This window comes from Lepidochelys olivacea, assembly GCF_965140295.1.
Source record: "Lepidochelys olivacea isolate rLepOli2 genome assembly, chromosome: 2".
Taxonomy (NCBI): Eukaryota; Metazoa; Chordata; order Testudines; family Cheloniidae; genus Lepidochelys; species Lepidochelys olivacea.
Genome location: NC_140412.1, coordinates 199,399,869 through 199,416,442, shown reverse-complemented (window position 1 = coordinate 199,416,442; position 16,574 = coordinate 199,399,869). Strand labels below are relative to the sequence as shown.

At 40.3% G+C, this 16,574-nt stretch overlaps 2 protein-coding genes across 8 annotated transcripts in view; one reads left to right on the top strand and one right to left on the bottom strand.

Moving 5' to 3' along the window:
* NGLY1 (N-glycanase 1) overlaps positions 1 to 3,137 on the bottom strand; it is a 52,797-nt gene extending 49,660 nt beyond the window's left edge. Inside the window, exon 1 of one of the 4 annotated variants that reach the window (XM_084619025.1) lies at positions 3,128 to 3,137. Coding sequence is in view for 1 of the 4 variants with exons in the window: in XM_084619023.1 (XP_084475149.1) it covers positions 420 to 547 (128 nt within the window). In the remaining 3 variants the exon portion in view is untranslated. Of the gene's footprint in view, positions 1 to 369; positions 620 to 3,127 lie in introns of those variants that run through there. The other 3 variants (XM_084619023.1, XM_084619024.1, XM_084619026.1) reach the window with 3 other exon arrangements.
* Positions 3,138 to 3,256: 119 nt separating this feature from the next.
* Positions 3,257 to 15,897, top strand: OXSM (3-oxoacyl-ACP synthase, mitochondrial). Of its 4 annotated transcripts, none has more exons than XM_084619027.1 (3): positions 3,257 to 3,361; positions 6,944 to 7,960; positions 14,605 to 15,897. In XM_084619027.1, the coding sequence occupies exons 2-3, from the start codon at positions 6,975 to 6,977 to the stop codon at positions 15,005 to 15,007; spliced, it is 1,389 nt and encodes a 462-aa protein (XP_084475153.1). In that variant the 5' UTR covers positions 3,257 to 3,361; positions 6,944 to 6,974; the 3' UTR covers positions 15,008 to 15,897. The 4 variants fall into 4 exon arrangements, with proteins under 4 accessions (XP_084475153.1, XP_084475155.1, XP_084475154.1 ...); XM_084619029.1 differs by lacking the exon at positions 3,257 to 3,361 and adding an exon at positions 3,672 to 3,809; XM_084619028.1 differs by lacking the exon at positions 3,257 to 3,361 and adding an exon at positions 3,672 to 4,013.
* Positions 15,898 to 16,574: the final 677 nt, after the last annotated feature.

The following is a 16,574-nucleotide window of genomic DNA, read 5'->3' as shown; positions in this document are numbered from 1 at the left end:
GGCAGGTCACAAAGCCGGGCCTAGGCCCAGCAGGACTTGCCAGCCGGGGGCAGCCCCCTGCGGACAGGGCAGCGACATGCTGCTCGGGCCGACACGGCGTGGGGGCGGAGGGGGAAGCTCTGCCCCTCAGCGGGAGCTCTGCTGTCTAAGGGGGGTTGCAACTGACCCAACGGGGGGCAGTGTTCAGGCGGTCATGGACTCAGGACCGGCTGAGCTAAGCCGCCGCCGCCTCCCCTACTGAGTCAGCAGCTCTTCCCGCTGGGTGCCCTGCCCAAACTCAGGTCGTGCCCTCCCGCGGCGCCCGCCGCCAGGCCCCAGACCCTGAGTCAGAAGATTTATACCCGCCACGGGGACGGTGCCCTAACTGACCCTGCTCGGCGCGTCCGCCGCAGCTTCACGGGCCCGTCCGCACTGCTGACCTGAGGATATTGTCCGCGTAGGTGAGCAGTAACCGCGAGGCCTCCAGGAAGGTGTCTCGAGCGTTCTGGCAGAGCTCACTCACGGCTCGAGAGCGCGGTGGCGCGGAGGGACCCCCCGCGGCCGCCATCGTGCTACTCTCCCGGGGGCGGGGGAGGGGAGGGTGTCGCTTGCTCCCAGATCCGGGACCTGCTGAACCACCCAGCGGCTGAACGTGGAGCGGGCGGGCAAGTTTCCCTTTCAGTTTCAACAGCTTCATCAGCGATTATGGTTTCACAGTCAGTGCCTCCATAGCTAAATTGGATTATTTCACTTAACCCTCAGATTCAACGTCTTTGTTTTGCATGAAAAATATAGTGCATCTTTCCCCAAATGTACCGCACATAATCTGAATAAATTTTGAATTTTCTGAGAATTTTCAAATAAACCTGTTAGATTGAGCTAGATTTAATTAAAAATGGGTCCTTTAAACAATCTGTCCTGCTGAGTGTCACACTTTTTTTTAAATCCCTTTAGCTAAAAATGTATTTTATGGTCTTATTTTCAGATGTGCTAACCTTGTGCAGTTTCCCTTGAGGTTGTGGTGTGTAGCCTCTCTGAAAATCAGGCCCTAGGTGTATGTACTGTAGTGTACAAAATACAAAATAATTTATCTTGGTCAGTTACAACATGGTGTGGTCTGATTGCTTTGCTTTTACAGTAATTTTGAAACTCCTTATCGTTTTCTAATAATGTGGTCCTATAAAGCCCTGTATTTCCACTATTAACAGGCAGAACATTTTTGCATTTTAGTCCTAAAATGGATCTTTTACCATGTAAGGACAGTTCCATCCCATTTCACAAGAATTATGTAAAATGTGCAAGTACCCTGACTAAGCCCTGACTGGGATGATTTAGTTGGGGTTGGTCCTGCTTTAAGCAGGGAGTTGGACTAGATGACTTCCCATCAGTATGGCACCTCATTTAATAACTTTTGCCAAAAAGCAAGTGCCAACAATGTATATTTCACGTTTTTCTGTTTGCACTGAACCTCTAGGGACAGTTGTACACACAAGTTTCTTCAGATTCTTCTCTCAGAAAGCCAAAAATCACCAGGGTCTTTGAACTAGAGCAGCTCATTTACACACTTGAGAAATTTCTTCCTACCAAATAATGAGCATTTACAGGTGCTTTTATCCAAGAATCTCACAGTGTTTAATAAACACAGCTTGGTTTATTAATCCTTAGCACCCCTGTGAGGTAAAGTGATCCCCATTTTATGGATGAGTAAGCTGAGGCAAGAGCACAGCGTGAGTCAGTTATTTTATTATAGGCAACGCAGATAGCAACATCCATCATTTTAACATTGCCTGGACACTTTCCATTATAAGACCCTGTTTTCATTTGCTTGTAACTTTACCAAATTTAACCATTTGGGCTGAAATTTTCCATGCCAGGGTGTCAGCCTCAGGCTGAACTGTTTTTGGAAAATTTCAGCAAAAACAATTCTGTTGTTTCTCAGAACAAAATTTGATGGAAAAAAGTGTTGCCCATCTTAAAAAAAATCTTCTGACCATTTTGATGAGCAACTCTAGTGCCTCCATACTTTGGGGTAAGGACTTGAAATTTGGCAGGGACAGGTTGCCCTGGTGTCAGGGATGTGCCTTTTTGCCATCCCCATGAAAATCTGCCCAAATTTGTTCAAATTATGAGCCTCTGAAAATCTCAGTTTGCACACGCTCTGGGGAGTTTGGCAGCTCACTTCTCTGAAGATTCCATCTGCTGTGGGCATACTCCACCAGAGGGATGCAGAGACTGAGCAGGACTTTCTCTTAGTTGGTCCCCCCAACAGATGAAGATTGCTGAAGTGCCAGGCACAGGAACTGAGAGCCAGGATTCTGTCTTTCCTGTGCTTTTAATGCCCCCCTACTGGCATCCAGGCAGAGAGGAGGAGGAGGAGGTTTAACTACCTGACTGGAATATGGAGGAATAAATTGCCAATCCAAGGGAGCTGGTGAAGTGGTGGGGATGGGAGAGAGAGGACTGAGATGTGAAGCTCAGGGATCTGGGACTGGAATGAGGAGCTGATGCAGGTGTGGGGTGTTAAAATGGGACTGGGGGCACGGACATGCTGTGCAACCTTAATTTGGTCCCCTTGTGCATATACTTTATGATATCATGTAACTGTAATTAAAGACTATTTTTGTGACAAGCAACATTAATTCTAGCATTTCCCAACTTCTGAATTTGTAACCCTAACGTTCTTTTTAATATAAATAAGATGATGTGAAAAAAATAAAGTGAGGGAAAGTGAATTTCTCTTTTAGTTTCCTTCATGTCCTCGTGATTATTTAGACTCATGCATATTTTCTAGTCATCTAGTGTTTTTGAGTTCTTGGTGCTCTCTTTTGCATGTTTCTTTTTTTTGACTTCTTTTTTTATTAATTTCCTTTTTAATATAACTTTATTCTCTGGGTTTTTAAAAAAATCTCCATGACTCTTCCTTCTAGGGATCTGCCTTGCTGTTTTTGTTGTGATTCCTCTTTTTGGTCTCTGTAGATAACCCTAATAGCTCTTGGATTCTAGCCTCATGCTGTGCTCTAAGATAAGTAGGAAGAATATTTCCACCACCTAAGAACAAATTGAAGAAAGGCTCCGCTTATTGTCATGGGTGGGATTCTCACTGGTGTCGCAAGCAGAGACTGTGAGATAAACACGCCACACGCCTTACCCTGCCGCAGCCTGGGAGACAAAGAGGCAGAAGTCAGAGAAACAGCAGGTCACATGCCCTACCAATCCAAAGCCGATTTCTTGAGTGGTGCAGGAGCTTCTGACCAATCGAGGAATCGGCAGTCGATTATCCAGTCGTCGAGGTTTGAGACCCCCCTTTTTTCCTCACGTGGTTTAGCCCACCGCCATTGGAGAAGGGGAGGGAGACGGAGCTGACCACACCGGAGAGGGGGAGGTGAAATACAGACATCCGAGGAATGTGCCTGTTTCCGCGCCGATCTCAGGGAGCGGATGGAATGAAAGAGGGAGGTTTGGGAATGGCGCGGAGGGGAAAGATTTTGCCCCCCGGAAATGGGCCAGGGCTGTTTCCCCCTCTCCTAGATAACCGGGGCGGGGCTGCCCCACCCAGGAGGGGGAGGTTGCCCCCGATGGAACGCTCTGGGGCAGGGGGTTATACTCTGACTCACACCTGGGGAGGAGCCGGGTGGCGGAGAGCCCCCCCCCCCCCCCCCCGAGCCCCCTCAGCAGAGCTCTGCCATTGCTGGTGCGGGAGGCGCGGTCCCAGTGTGTCCTGTGCCCGCCAGTCCCCTCTGCCCGTCAGGCATCGCGCAGTGCGTGGAGAGAGGCCTCCGCTAACTAGGCTGTAACCCCTTCCCTAGCCCCCAGGAGTTTACAGGCGTGAGGTTTGAAAGTCCGCTCTTGTTTTCACACAGGGGGGCTAATTTTGGTCGGACGTATTCCTGGAGGTGTCATCCCGTGGCATAAACTTCCATTAAAGATTAATCTTGTATTGCTGGAGACTCCAGGACAGTCCTGGAGGTTTGGCAACCTTATTTTCAATGCTGTGCCTAGGGGCTGGCAGTGAAGCCAGAGGAGGGAGCAAAAGGGTAAAATGTTGATTTTTTTTTCAGTTTAGAGGGCTCCACGCCTTCTTTGGTGAATTGTTGAGGTTTGGCCCCCTATAGCAAAATAGTATTCTATGTAATAACCTCAGCTACTCTAGCAGTGTTGCCAACCCCAGTGTTCAAAACAAGTGAGTCAAATGCACCAAAACCATGAGATTGGCTTTAAAATCATGCGATTAAGTAAAATAATAGCTTTGGTGTTTTACTTTGTTTTTTGTTCTGATTTATGAGCCTTTAGGGTGCACTGGGGGACACATTTTGAAGTTTTCTCCGCAGCCAGAAGGGCTAGAAACTTGTTGATATTGTAACACAAATAAATAAGAGTTGTCACTTGGGTATCCCTCACTTTGCACTTTTATAGAGCTTTGTACTTTCACTATGCTATAAAAAATATTAACTAATCCTGTGATTGCCCTTAATGTTAGTTTAACATGACTTTATTTCTTTTTATAGAACATTAATAACCATTAAATGAAGGTGGTGCACAAGCATTGTTTTTTCAGAACATACCTCGTTGTAAGGTTTATTTTGACAATATTTTCAGTGGTTCTCAAACTGTGGGTCGGGACCCCAACATGGGTTGTGACCCCGTTTTAAGGGGGTCACTGGGGTTGGCTTAGGCTTACTGGGGCCAAAGCCCGAGCGCAACTACCCAGGGCCAAAGCTGAAGCCCAAGGCCAACTGGCTGGGGTCAAAGCCAAAGCCCAACAGCTTCAGCCCTGGGCAGCGAGGCTCAGGGTACAGGCCCCCTCCCCCTCTGCTAGGGGCGGTGGGGCTCCCACTTTGGCTTTGGCCCCCTCACCTGGGGCAGCAGGGCTTGGGCAAGCTCAGTCCCCCCTTCTGGGGTCGTGTAATTTTTGTTATCAGAAGGGGGTTACGGTGCAGTGAAGCTTGAGAAACCCAGTGTATTATGCCACGTCCTGAAGTCTGGCTGCCAAAGATGCTGACCGTTGACCCACAGCGGAATATAAAAATGAAAGCAGCAGCCTTAAAGATACAACACACTGCTGCTGTGAATTTAAAACCAATAGCATTTTGCAGCCTGTTGTCACAGGAAATAAAATTACTTTCAGTTTTTCCTCCCACTCATTCCAACTGAAAAAGATATTCACCAGACTTTAAGAAGCTATATGCAAAATTTAAAATAGGTTTCCCTGTCCTTTCAGTGCTCTTCATTTTTGCCTTTGGCCATATGTATAAAGGGGAAACAGTATAAGAAAAAAGTGAGAAAAGTTCTACTAGTACTTGTCCTTGGCAAAAACAACAACAAGGCCAACATCCAAAATATCTAGTGTTATACAATCGCATGCTTTTACCCATATAAAATAACAATCGCACCATTAAACATTTGGCACAATAGAAATAAAGGCACTAGAACCAAATGCTGTCACAGGATTAATACTCTGTGTTGAAAAATAACCATCCAACTCTTTATCTAGCAGCAGGAGTACATAACAGCATTCTATTACAGTGATATTATCTCCAAGTCCAGTTCCCCTCGGAAAAATTATTTGGTAAAAAAATGGCGTTGTAGGGGGTTCCAAGTTTATTTGTTTCTCATGGATGTCAAACCAAATTTGCTCCATTTAGAAGAGAAAATGGTTATTTTCTAATTGGAAGCCCTGCAAACTGCTTGGACACTTAATAGTCAAGTTGGGTTATTTCTTTCTTGTGTATCATCATGGGTAATAAAGTTCCTGCAAGCCAAATCATACCCTCATGAGCACATGTACAACAGGAACACAAATTGCCAAACCAGATCAGACCAATAGTCCAGTATCCTATCTTTTACAGTGATCAGTACTAGATTCTTCAGCTGAAGGTGTACTTTAAAATATAATATTAATATAATAACGCAGTGTTTTATGATGCTAGATGTGGTTATTTTCGAAGTGAGAGCTATTAATCCTGTGACAGCATTATATTTCAGTGCATTTGTTTTCACTATACCAATACAACTGATGACATATATGTCATCTGATGAAGACATATACATTTGATTGTGTGACATGTAGTGTTTTGGAGAATTTTCAAATAATTGTTTAAAGGGAGCAAGTGGCCATATTTCATGGCTTTCTAAATCGTAACTGTACTACATTTTTAATAAATGTAAATTAACTACTTCACATGTATTTTGATATATACTATCTGACTTCAAATTACTCTTTTCCCCAATTAGCAACAATTTAATTTAAATTAGGGACTAATTTATAGAATTTCATGATCGAAATCTATGCTTAAAGCTTAATCAAACAAACTATCTCAAATGTGAAAAATCTGATTTTAGTAAGTCAAAAATGGCTTGATAGAGCAAAGCAATTTTTTCACAATATAAATGGATATTCAAATACAATGTTAAACTAACATTAAGGGCATCAAAGGACTAGTTAATATTTTTACAGCATATTGAAAGTATAAATCTCTATAAAAGTGCAAAGTGAGGGATACCCAAGTGACGGCTCTTATTTATTTGTGTTACAATACTATCCGAGATCGAGGCCCAGATGTAATAAGGGCTGTATGAACACATTGTAAGAGAACCGTGTCCCAGAGAGCTAACAATCTAAATAAACAAGACAGAGAAAAGGTGTGAGGGGAAAGAGAGGCATGGAGAGATGAAGTGATTTGCCAAGGTGTCAGATCAAATCTGTGGTAGAGCTGGAAACAGAATCCAGGTCTCCCAACTCTCAGTCTAGTGCCCCATCCCCTAGAGTTGCTGTCTCCCATAAAGGTTATGATGAGGTCCTTAACTTACTGTAATAAATAGCCACAATAGGGCACTAGTCACACAGGGAACATCATTCTCTGCAATTTAGAAAATGCATGCATTTAAAAGGCAAGTCCTAATTTTACTGTACCTTAAATGCTTTTTACATCAGCTACTTCATTGTTACCTTTTTTACCTGTTACAGAAACACATTTCAGGTTACCGTGGTCTCCACCATGATCTCACAGTGCTTACAAGATTTCTTAAAAATTGTAAATTTTCGTCCTCGGAGTTCCAAATTACATCAGTGTTTAAGAAGTAGCAAAAATGGTTTCAGCACCAAGTCACTTTCCAAACATCAAAGGCGAGTAGTTGTCACAGGTATTGGTTTAGTGTCTCCTCTTGGTGTTGGGACTCAATTCGTGTGGAATCGCCTTCTCCAAGGAGAAAGTGGGATTATCTCTCTGGATGGGGAAGAATATACAAGTGTTCCATGTAGAGTGGCTGCTTGTGTGCCAAGAGGAAATGGCAAGGGTCAGTTCAGTGAAGAGAACTTTGTGTCAAAATCAGAAAGCAAATCCATGTCTTCTGCCACTATCATGGCCTTGGGTGCTGCAGAGCTAGCAATAAAAGACTCTGGCTGGCATCCACAGTCTGAAATGGATCACTTAACTGCTGGTGTGGCAATTGGAATGGGAATGGTTCCACTGGAAGATATTTCCAATACAGGCTTGCTGTTTAAAACAAAAGGTTATAACAAAGTCAGCCCATTCTTTATCCCTAAGATCTTAATCAATATGGCAGCAGGTCAGATCAGCATTAGATACCAACTCAAGGGGCCCAATCATGCTGTGTCAACTGCTTGTACCACAGGAGCACATGCTGTTGGAGATTCCTTTAGATTTATAGGCTATGGTGATGCTGATGTGATGTTGGCTGGAGGAACAGAGGCTTCTATTAGCCCCTTGTCTATAGCTGCATTTGCAAGAGCTCGGGCACTCAGCTCTAACTTTAACTTAAGCCCTAAACTGGCATGTCGACCGTTCCACTCGCAGAGAGAAGGATTTGTAATGGGAGAAGGTGCAGCTGTGTTGGTGTTGGAAGAATATGAACATGCTATTCAAAGAGAAGCCAGGATCTATGCAGAAATTTTAGGTTATGGACTCTCTGGTGATGCTTGCCATATAACAGCACCTAATCCAGATGGAGATGGTGCTTTTAGGTAAGAATTTGTAGATTAATTTGACAGATACGTTATTAAGCTATTATTTTCTGTTGGTCAATATTCTCTGTAAATTTGTCAAGAGAAATAACATGCACCTCAGCATGAATACCATCCACATATCTTTTAACTGGTGTGAGAGTGTTTAAAATACAATGGCATGCAGATTTTCAAAAAGCCTGAAAGCTTAATCTGAACAATGGAAGATTTTTGTAAGGTTTTATCTTATTTTTCTTGTGGCAAGGTAGTCTCACTAGAGTCAGACGCCTCATGTAATATTATGGAAGCTTTATTCAATGTGGAAAATATTTCACTTTTACTTTTGATGTACACAGCTGTTCACCATAAATGAGTCCCAACTACACGCAGATGTTAAAGGCTAAAGTACAATAAAACCTTTTGAACCTCTGTATTTGAGAGGAGAGACATTCAGCTATGAAAGCAGGTAATGCTGCTACCTGTGTTCTTTAGGAATACTATTTAATTAGCCCACACTGAACTCCAAAATAGTACATTAACAGTTATGTAGTAGTTGAAGAATGCTGATTCCCAGAATAAGTACCTTAGATATTATCAGTGTGAATAGTCAAAATGCTCTGAAAAAGATTTAGGACTTGGTTTTAACAAGTTACGTTGATGTGTATGCAAAGCACACAGTTAAAATAGAGACCTGGTTTAAGTATCTTGCTTTGTTGGGATCGTAATGCAGACTCAATGCCTTCAGTGTGGTATGGGGGGAAAAGGTTAGAGTTGGTGGATGGACAGCAGAAATGAACTTTGGATTTTCACTTTGGTATGTCCTCAGATCTATGTTTGCATAGAATTAAGATACTATCACACTGTAGGCTGATTAAATGTCTTATTTTTTATAGGATAGTGCCATTTTTCAGCACTCTTTTGCCAGTCTTAAAATAGGGCTGCTTTTACAAGGGATATCTGTGGAAAAGAACGCATGTTGCTCTATCCATTACTGAGATAGAAAATCTTCTTTTATGAAACTAGTTTACACACAGTTTATATCTTTTTCCAGTTTCACTGTTTTGACATTTTATGTTTATACATAAGAACATAAGAATGGCCCTATTGGGTCAGACCAAAGGTCCATCTAGCTCAGTATCTTGTCTTCCAACGGTGGCCAGTGCCAGGTGCCTCAGAGGGAATGAACAGAACAGGTAATCATCATGTGATCCATCCCCTGTCACTCATTCCCAGCTTCTGGCAAACAGGGGCTAGAGACACCATTCAACTATAGAATAGAATCCCGCCCATCCTGGCTAATAGCCATTGATGGACCCATCCTCTATGAATTTATCTAGTTCTTTTTTGAACCCTGTTATGGTCTTGGCCTTTACAACATTCTCTGGCAAGATATTCCACCAGTTGACTGTGCATTGTGTGCAGACATACTTCCTTTTATTAGTTTTAAATCTGCTGCCTATTAATTTCATTTGGTGACCCCTAGTTCTTGTGTTATGAGAAGTAGTAAATAACACTTCCTTATCTACTTTCTCTACACCAGTCATGATTTTATAGACCTCAATCATATCTCCCCTGAGCCATCTCTTTTCCAAGCTGAAAAATCCCAGTTATTAATCTCTTCTCATTCGGAAGCCTTTCCATACCCCTAATCATTTTTGTTGCCCTTTTCTGAATCTTTTCCAATTCCAGTCTTTTTTGAGATGTGGCGACCACATCTGCACACAGTATTCAAGATGTGGGCATAACATGGATTTTTATAGAGGCAACATGATATTTTCTGTCCTATTATCCATCCCTTTCTTAATTATTCCCAGCATTCTGTTCGCTTTTTTGACTGCTGCTGCACATTGAGTGGATGTTTTCAGAGAACTATCCACAATGACTCCAAGATCTCTTTCTTGAGAGGTAACAGCTAATTTAGACCCCATCATTGTATATGTATAGTTGGGATTATGCTTTCCAGTGTGCATTACTTTGCATTTGTCAGTATTAAATTTCATCTGCCATTTTTTTGCTCAGTCATCCAGTTTTGAGAGATCCTTTTGTAGCTCTTTGCTGTCTGCCTGCATCTTAACTATCTTTAGTAATTTTGTATCATCTGCAAATTTTGCCATCTCACTTTTTACACCCTTTTCCAGATCATTTATGAATATGTTGAATAGGACTGGTCCCAGAACATCACTATTTACCTCTCTCCATTCTGAAAACTGACATTTATACCTACCCTTTCTTTCCTATCTTTTAACCAGTTACCAATCCATGAGAGCACCTTCCCTCTTATCCTGTGGCAGCTTACTTTGTGTAAGAGCCTTTGGTGAGGGACCTTGTCAAAGGCTTTCTGAAAATCTAAGTACACCCTATCCACTGGATCTCCCTTGTCCACATCCTTGTTGAGCCCCTCAAATAATTTTAGTAGATTGGTGAGGCATGATTTCTCTTTACTAAAACCATGTTGACACTTCCTCAACAAATTATGTTTATCTATATGTCTGACAATATTGTTCTTTATTATAGTTCCAACCAGTTTGCCTGGTACTAAAGTCAGGTTTACAGGCCTGTAATTGCCGGGATCGCCTCTGGGGCCCTTTTAAAAAATTGACATCACATTAGCTATCCTCCAGTCATTTGGTACAGAAGCTGATTTAACTGATAAGTTACCGACTACAGTTAATAGTTCTGCAATTTCACATTTGAGTTCCTACAGAACTCTTGTGTGAATACCATCTGGTCCTGGTGACTTATTGCTGTTAAATTTAATTTATCAATTTGTTCCAAAACCTCCTCTAATGATATCTTAATCTGGGACAGTTCCTCAGATCTGTCATCTAAAAACAATGGCTCAGGTTTCGGAATCTCCCTCACATCCTCAGCTGTGAAGACTGAAGCAAAGAATTCATTTAGTTTCTCCTCAATGGCCTTATCATCCTTGAGTGTTTCTTTAGCACTTCGATTGTCCAGTGGCCCCACTGGTTGTTTAGCAGGCTTCCTGCTTCTGATGTACTTAAAAAAAATTTGCTATTACTTTTTGAGTCTTTGACTAACTGTTCCTCAGATTCTTTTTTGGCCTTCCTAATTGTATTTTTACACTTCATTTGCCAGTGTTTATATTGTGTATATAGTGTTTGATAGTGTTTATATTTGTATATAGTGTAAATACCCAATAATTAATTTAATTATGAATGAAATAACTTACCTGTATCTCTCTCTCTCTCTCTCTCTATATATATATATATATCTACCGCTTGAGAGACTTGTGTAGGCTGACTATATAGGTCTTTGCTAAAGATCACAGGTAAAGCTTTACTAGTCTTCACAGCTTATTGTAGTATTATACTAAAACTTTTACGTATCAGTGCAAAGTAATGGTTTTCATAGCAGCTGTGATGCCCTTTGTGCTTATGGCATATTGTTGTTACCATAGGAAATGGTCAAAGAAAAAGCGAATATGGTAAAACAATCCAAGAATACAGACTAAATAAAAAGTGAAAGCATGGATGACAGTGGCACCTAATCAAAGCCAACCCTATTTGTCGATAATCTGGGTTTGCTGAGTGTGCCCGTATGAGTCAATGCATTGTACTGACCCCATTAGAATTATTATTGTAGTGATAGTTCATAGTCATTTCAGTTCTTCTGTTCTTAATATACCATGCCTCCCAGGATTTTTTCCTTTCTAAGGATGAACTGCCCTGGCAAGGGAATGGACTAAAATGACCAAACAAGTAGCCCTCTATATTTTATGTTGTTCTGATGTCTGTGTTTAATGCTATATCTTTGGGTTAACAGATTTTAAAGTAGAAGACTAATTTACCAATTTTCTCCTTACAGTACTTGATTCATACGTAATTGCTTTAGACATTTATTTAGACTTTTAAGACATTTATGATGAGATACTGAGATTAACTGTGAACTTTCTCTCAAATTACAGATTTTTTTCACCACTGAGCTGATATGATAATACATTTGTAACACAATTTTCCTATATGCATCTTATAATTGTGTCAGAATATGAATTAAATTCACAACAGGAAATAAAGCATTTTATATTAAACATTTTAAATTATGAATTGTGATATGTTGTACATTAGCAAAGAAATCTGAAATGTATACACTACACTTATTACTGTATATCAATTATTGGCTTCCCAATTTACATAATTTCAAGGGCATATAGTTTTTGTGAGATTCATAGATTCATAGATATTTAGGTCAGAAGGGACCATTATGATCATCTAGTCTGACCTCCTGCACAACGCAGGCCACAGAATTTCACCCACCACTCCTACAAAAAAAACCCTCACACCTATATCTGTGCAATTGAAGTCCTCAAATCATAGCTTAAAGACTTCAAGGAGCAGAGAATCCTCCAGCAAGTGACCCGTGCCCCATGCTACAGAGGAAGGCGAAAAACCTCCAGGGCCTCTTCCAATCTGCCCTGGAGGAAAATTCCTTCCCAACCCCAAATATGGCGATCAGCTAAACCCTGAGCATATGGGCAAGATTCATCAGCCAGATACTACAGAAAATTCTTTCCTGGGTAACTCTGATCTCACCCCGTCTAATAGCCCATCACAGGCCATTGGGCCTATTTACCATGAATATTTAATTACCAAAACCATGTTATCCCATTGTATCATCTCCTCCATAAAATCCATAGATTTTAAGAGCTACTTCAGCCTGATAATAATATATATGTAGGACATGATCCTACATGTGTTAGGCAAAACTCTCAGTAAAAGAGAACAGGTCTGGGCCCAAAACTTGTGTATATAATGCATACAGTAGAATATATGTGATATATAATATATTTGGATAATATAGTAGCCCTAAGGAGTGTAGTAAGTTAAAATAGTTTAACTATTTCCCTTCTGGTTGATTAACTTTGTTGCCAGTATTCTGGCTTGCTAGTAAGTGACAAACAGGATCACTCAACTCTCTGACTTAAGTTAGAAGCTGGATTCTGCAACATGCCTGAAAAGGCGGAAGAAAGACTCAAAGTCAGAGATGTTCAAATTTATTCAACATTTGGTATACCTAATAGAGCTCACTTCCTACTCGTCTGTTGCTCTGCAGATCTGTCATCCATATTATATTACTCCTGGAGGAATTCTGTGCCAAAAAATTAAAAATTCTGTACCAAAATTTAAAAAATTCTTCTCACAATATTTGAAAATTCTGCAAAATTCTGCATATTTTATTTGTCAAAATAACACAATATAATCATTCTAGTTTCAATTATTTTGATAATTTATTTCAAAATATCTGTCAGCAAGTATGTCTGTAACAATATTACCAAAAAAAAAAAAAAAAGAAAAGAAAAGATTCTGGTAATTTTTTTTTTGACAAATAGATTCTTTACTAGGCATATTAATACAGAACTTTGAGTAATTAGTTTAAATTACAGTACAGAACTATATTTCCTGCACCTGTCAGAAGCAGTGCAAAGGCTTGGGGGAGTCAGGAGTAATGGAGCTGCTGCGGGAGAGGGAAGGAGCCTAGGAGTGAGCCTGGAGATGTTGGGTGTGACCCCATGGGTCTCTGCAGCCCACATCCCCAGGCTTAACACTTTCACACCACTAGCTCCTGAGCCTATGCCCCAGTCTGTCCCGCCCTGTCATTCTGAACCCCAGTCTGTGACACACACACATCCCCTCCCTCCGCAGCCCTGTGTGCCCCACTCTGTCCTAACCTGGCTCTGCGGCTGTGATGAACTCTACTCCTGGGGGAAATTCTGCAGCACTGGGCATAGCATTTTTTTTTTCCCCACAGAAAATACATTCTGCTCCTTGGGGCCAGAATGGAGGTATAGGTTCTCAGTGTAGTTGACACTGTGCTCCCAGTGAATCTCCTGTTATCTACTGGGTTTGGGGCCATAGCCCTACTTCTTCGAGAATAAGGAAGACAAATCCTCCCCTAACCCTGAGGGAAGAATTCAAAAGAAGCTCACAAGGAGAACTGTGGAATTTCCCTGCCCCTCTGGATTTTTCCCGGGGGAGAAAGCAGTTTGCACTAAAGTTCTGAACAGTGGTGAGGATGTGTCTAGGGTTGTTGTGAGCAAAAGGGAATAATATAAACACGAGGGACAGAAAATGTAAAAGTTAGGAAACTTTTTGTTTAATTTGCTATGATCAAGATGGTTGCTGTAATCACAGAGGGAACTCTGCTTTTGATTGAGTACCTGGCGGCTAAACTAGAGAAACTTCAGCAGAGGGTAATTGAAGTTGTAAAATAGTTGGGAAAATAATTTTTAAGATAAAACTTATTTTAGAAGGAAAATGATTGACCTTTGGATTAAAAACAGACTTCTAATGGACAACAATATCTGTTATCTAATATCTGATATCTATTATATCCCCTTTTTCAACCTGTGGTATAACAGTCTTTCCGCTGTAGACTTTAATTCCAGTCAATATATTCTATAGAAGAATAAAATATTTAAGATACCCAAGATCTAAGTGTGTATATTATTCTTATGTTGCTGATAAAGTGTATGGGTCTGATTCTGCTCTGCCTTGCACCTTGTGTAGTCATTTATATTGGAGCAAAGTGCCTGTGAAATGCAACCATTCTGATTTAGCATTTAACAACCATTTCCACTCTGAACAGATGGCGGTGACTACAAGAGACAGCGGGAAATCAAGCTCTCTGTTTTTCTTTTTCCTTAGATGTATGTCTGCAGCAATAAAAGATTCTGGAATATGTCCTGAGGATATAACATATGTCAATGCACATGCCACTTCTACACCACTAGGAGATGCTGCTGAGAATCAAGCTATCAAGAGACTTTTTAAAGAGCATTCATACACTCTTGCAGTTTCCTCAACAAAGGGAGCAACAGGACATCTCCTGGGGGCTGCAGGGGCTATAGAGGCAGCTTTTACTGCACTGTCCTGTTACCATGGAATTTTACCACCTACTCTCAACCTGGATAAAACTGAGCCGGAGTTTGACCTTAACTATGTTCCGCTAACAGCCCAAGAGTGGCAAAGTGAAAAACGACGCATTGCTCTCACTAATTCATTTGGCTTTGGTGGTAGTAATGCAACACTGTGCTTTGCTCATGTTTAGCTTACAGTGTGTTGTGTGTGTGTAAATACTACAAATGCAGATTGGTAAATGGCCTGAAAAATAATTTGTGGTACTACATTATGTTTTGTTGTACTGTAACACTTTTTACATGAACCATATCCCTTTTTATCCAGTCACATTGGCGACTTGCTTATTTTTTTCTTAAGTCTTCCAGTCCTTACCTATTTATACTTCAGACTACAAAAGAATGAGTATTACTCCTTTAGAGTCTGATCTTGCAAATGCTAAGTGCTTTCTTTGTTTTCATTCACTTCACTGGGAGGTTAGGATGCTCTGCACTTGGCAGGATTTAGTCCTTAGTATGACAACTCCTGTTTGATCAACAGCCCCATTCACCTCATTCTCCCCTTTAATATATTGTTTGCATTACTTCTGGTTATTACTTTGAAATACCAAATTCAGCACTTTAATTAGGAATGTCATATTTTAAAAAGAAAGGTATTAAAGTTGAAAATGCTCTAAAATGCTTTATATTAAATTAAATATTCAAAAGTACATACCACTGTTAAAAAACCTATTAATTGCACTCTCTCTCTCTCTTTTTTTTTTTTTTTTTTGGTCTGTAAGGTCAAGAATGTAAAAGTAGAATCTAAATGGAATTGTTCTTGCAAATGGTTTGGTAAAGATGTGGCTCAGTTAGATAGAAAACTAAACCTATTTCAGCTATTTTGAGTGAGGGAGAATCTGTCAAAACTGAGGGCTTTATTTACATCAGTGCTATATGTTTTGCAACATCAAAGAAGTAAACTCAGCTGAATTGCCTCTTCCTCAAAAGATTTAACAGTGAACAGAAGTTTATTTGATTTGAAAGCATGATGGTTTTGTGTCTTCTTTGTATGTATTGGGAATCCTGATTTTGTTTTAAATTTTAATAGAAAGATTTAAAACAAATAAAAATTCTCCCACTGTGTTTGCAGTCCAGATATTCTAGATCCTGTCTGTCACTGACTCATCTATTTTAATTTCCATGATAAGTGATATGCAAAGGTATATAGCATAAATAGTGAAAAGTAAATTATATTTTCAAAATTCAGTTTTACTAACTGGTGCTGTTAATGTAGGATATATTGCCATTAAAATCAGTGGGTGTTAAGTGAGTTCAGCACCTTGCAAGTTAGGGTGCATAGGAATGAAGCTCCTATTTTCTAATGATATGTCATGTTTATCTTGACAGTCTTCCTTGAATTTCATAAACAGAGCTTTTTTGATGCATCAGAATGGTAATAATATAGAATTCAAATGAAGTGCTGAATTTATAGCTGCTGCATCCCTTACTTCATAATATCATTTTGAGTCTGTCAGTTTATGACTTTATAAACAACTTAGTTGTTCAGTTAAAAATGAATCAAATATAAAATTTCCCACAGAAATATATTTACCTTAGAAACATTTTTTACATTTGCTCCTCAAATCATTAGTACAAGATTTGAATACAAAGACCTTCATCAAGATGAAATTACTCTGGTTATACATGTGGATATTTAACCTCATATCTTCTTTTACTAAATGAAATAAACAGACTCACAGAAAAACAGATGGAAATTTG

What these genes read in the sequence shown, in the direction of transcription:
- OXSM (XM_084619027.1), top strand. Translation starts at nt 6,975, where the DNA reads ATGATCTCACAGTGCTTACAAGATTTCTTAAAAATTGTAAATTTTCGT. An exon ending in GATGGAGATGGTGCTTTTAG is followed by an intron (nt 7,961 to 14,604) that starts GTAAGAATTTGT and finishes CTTTTTCCTTAG; the next exon opens with ATGTATGTCTGCAGCAATAA.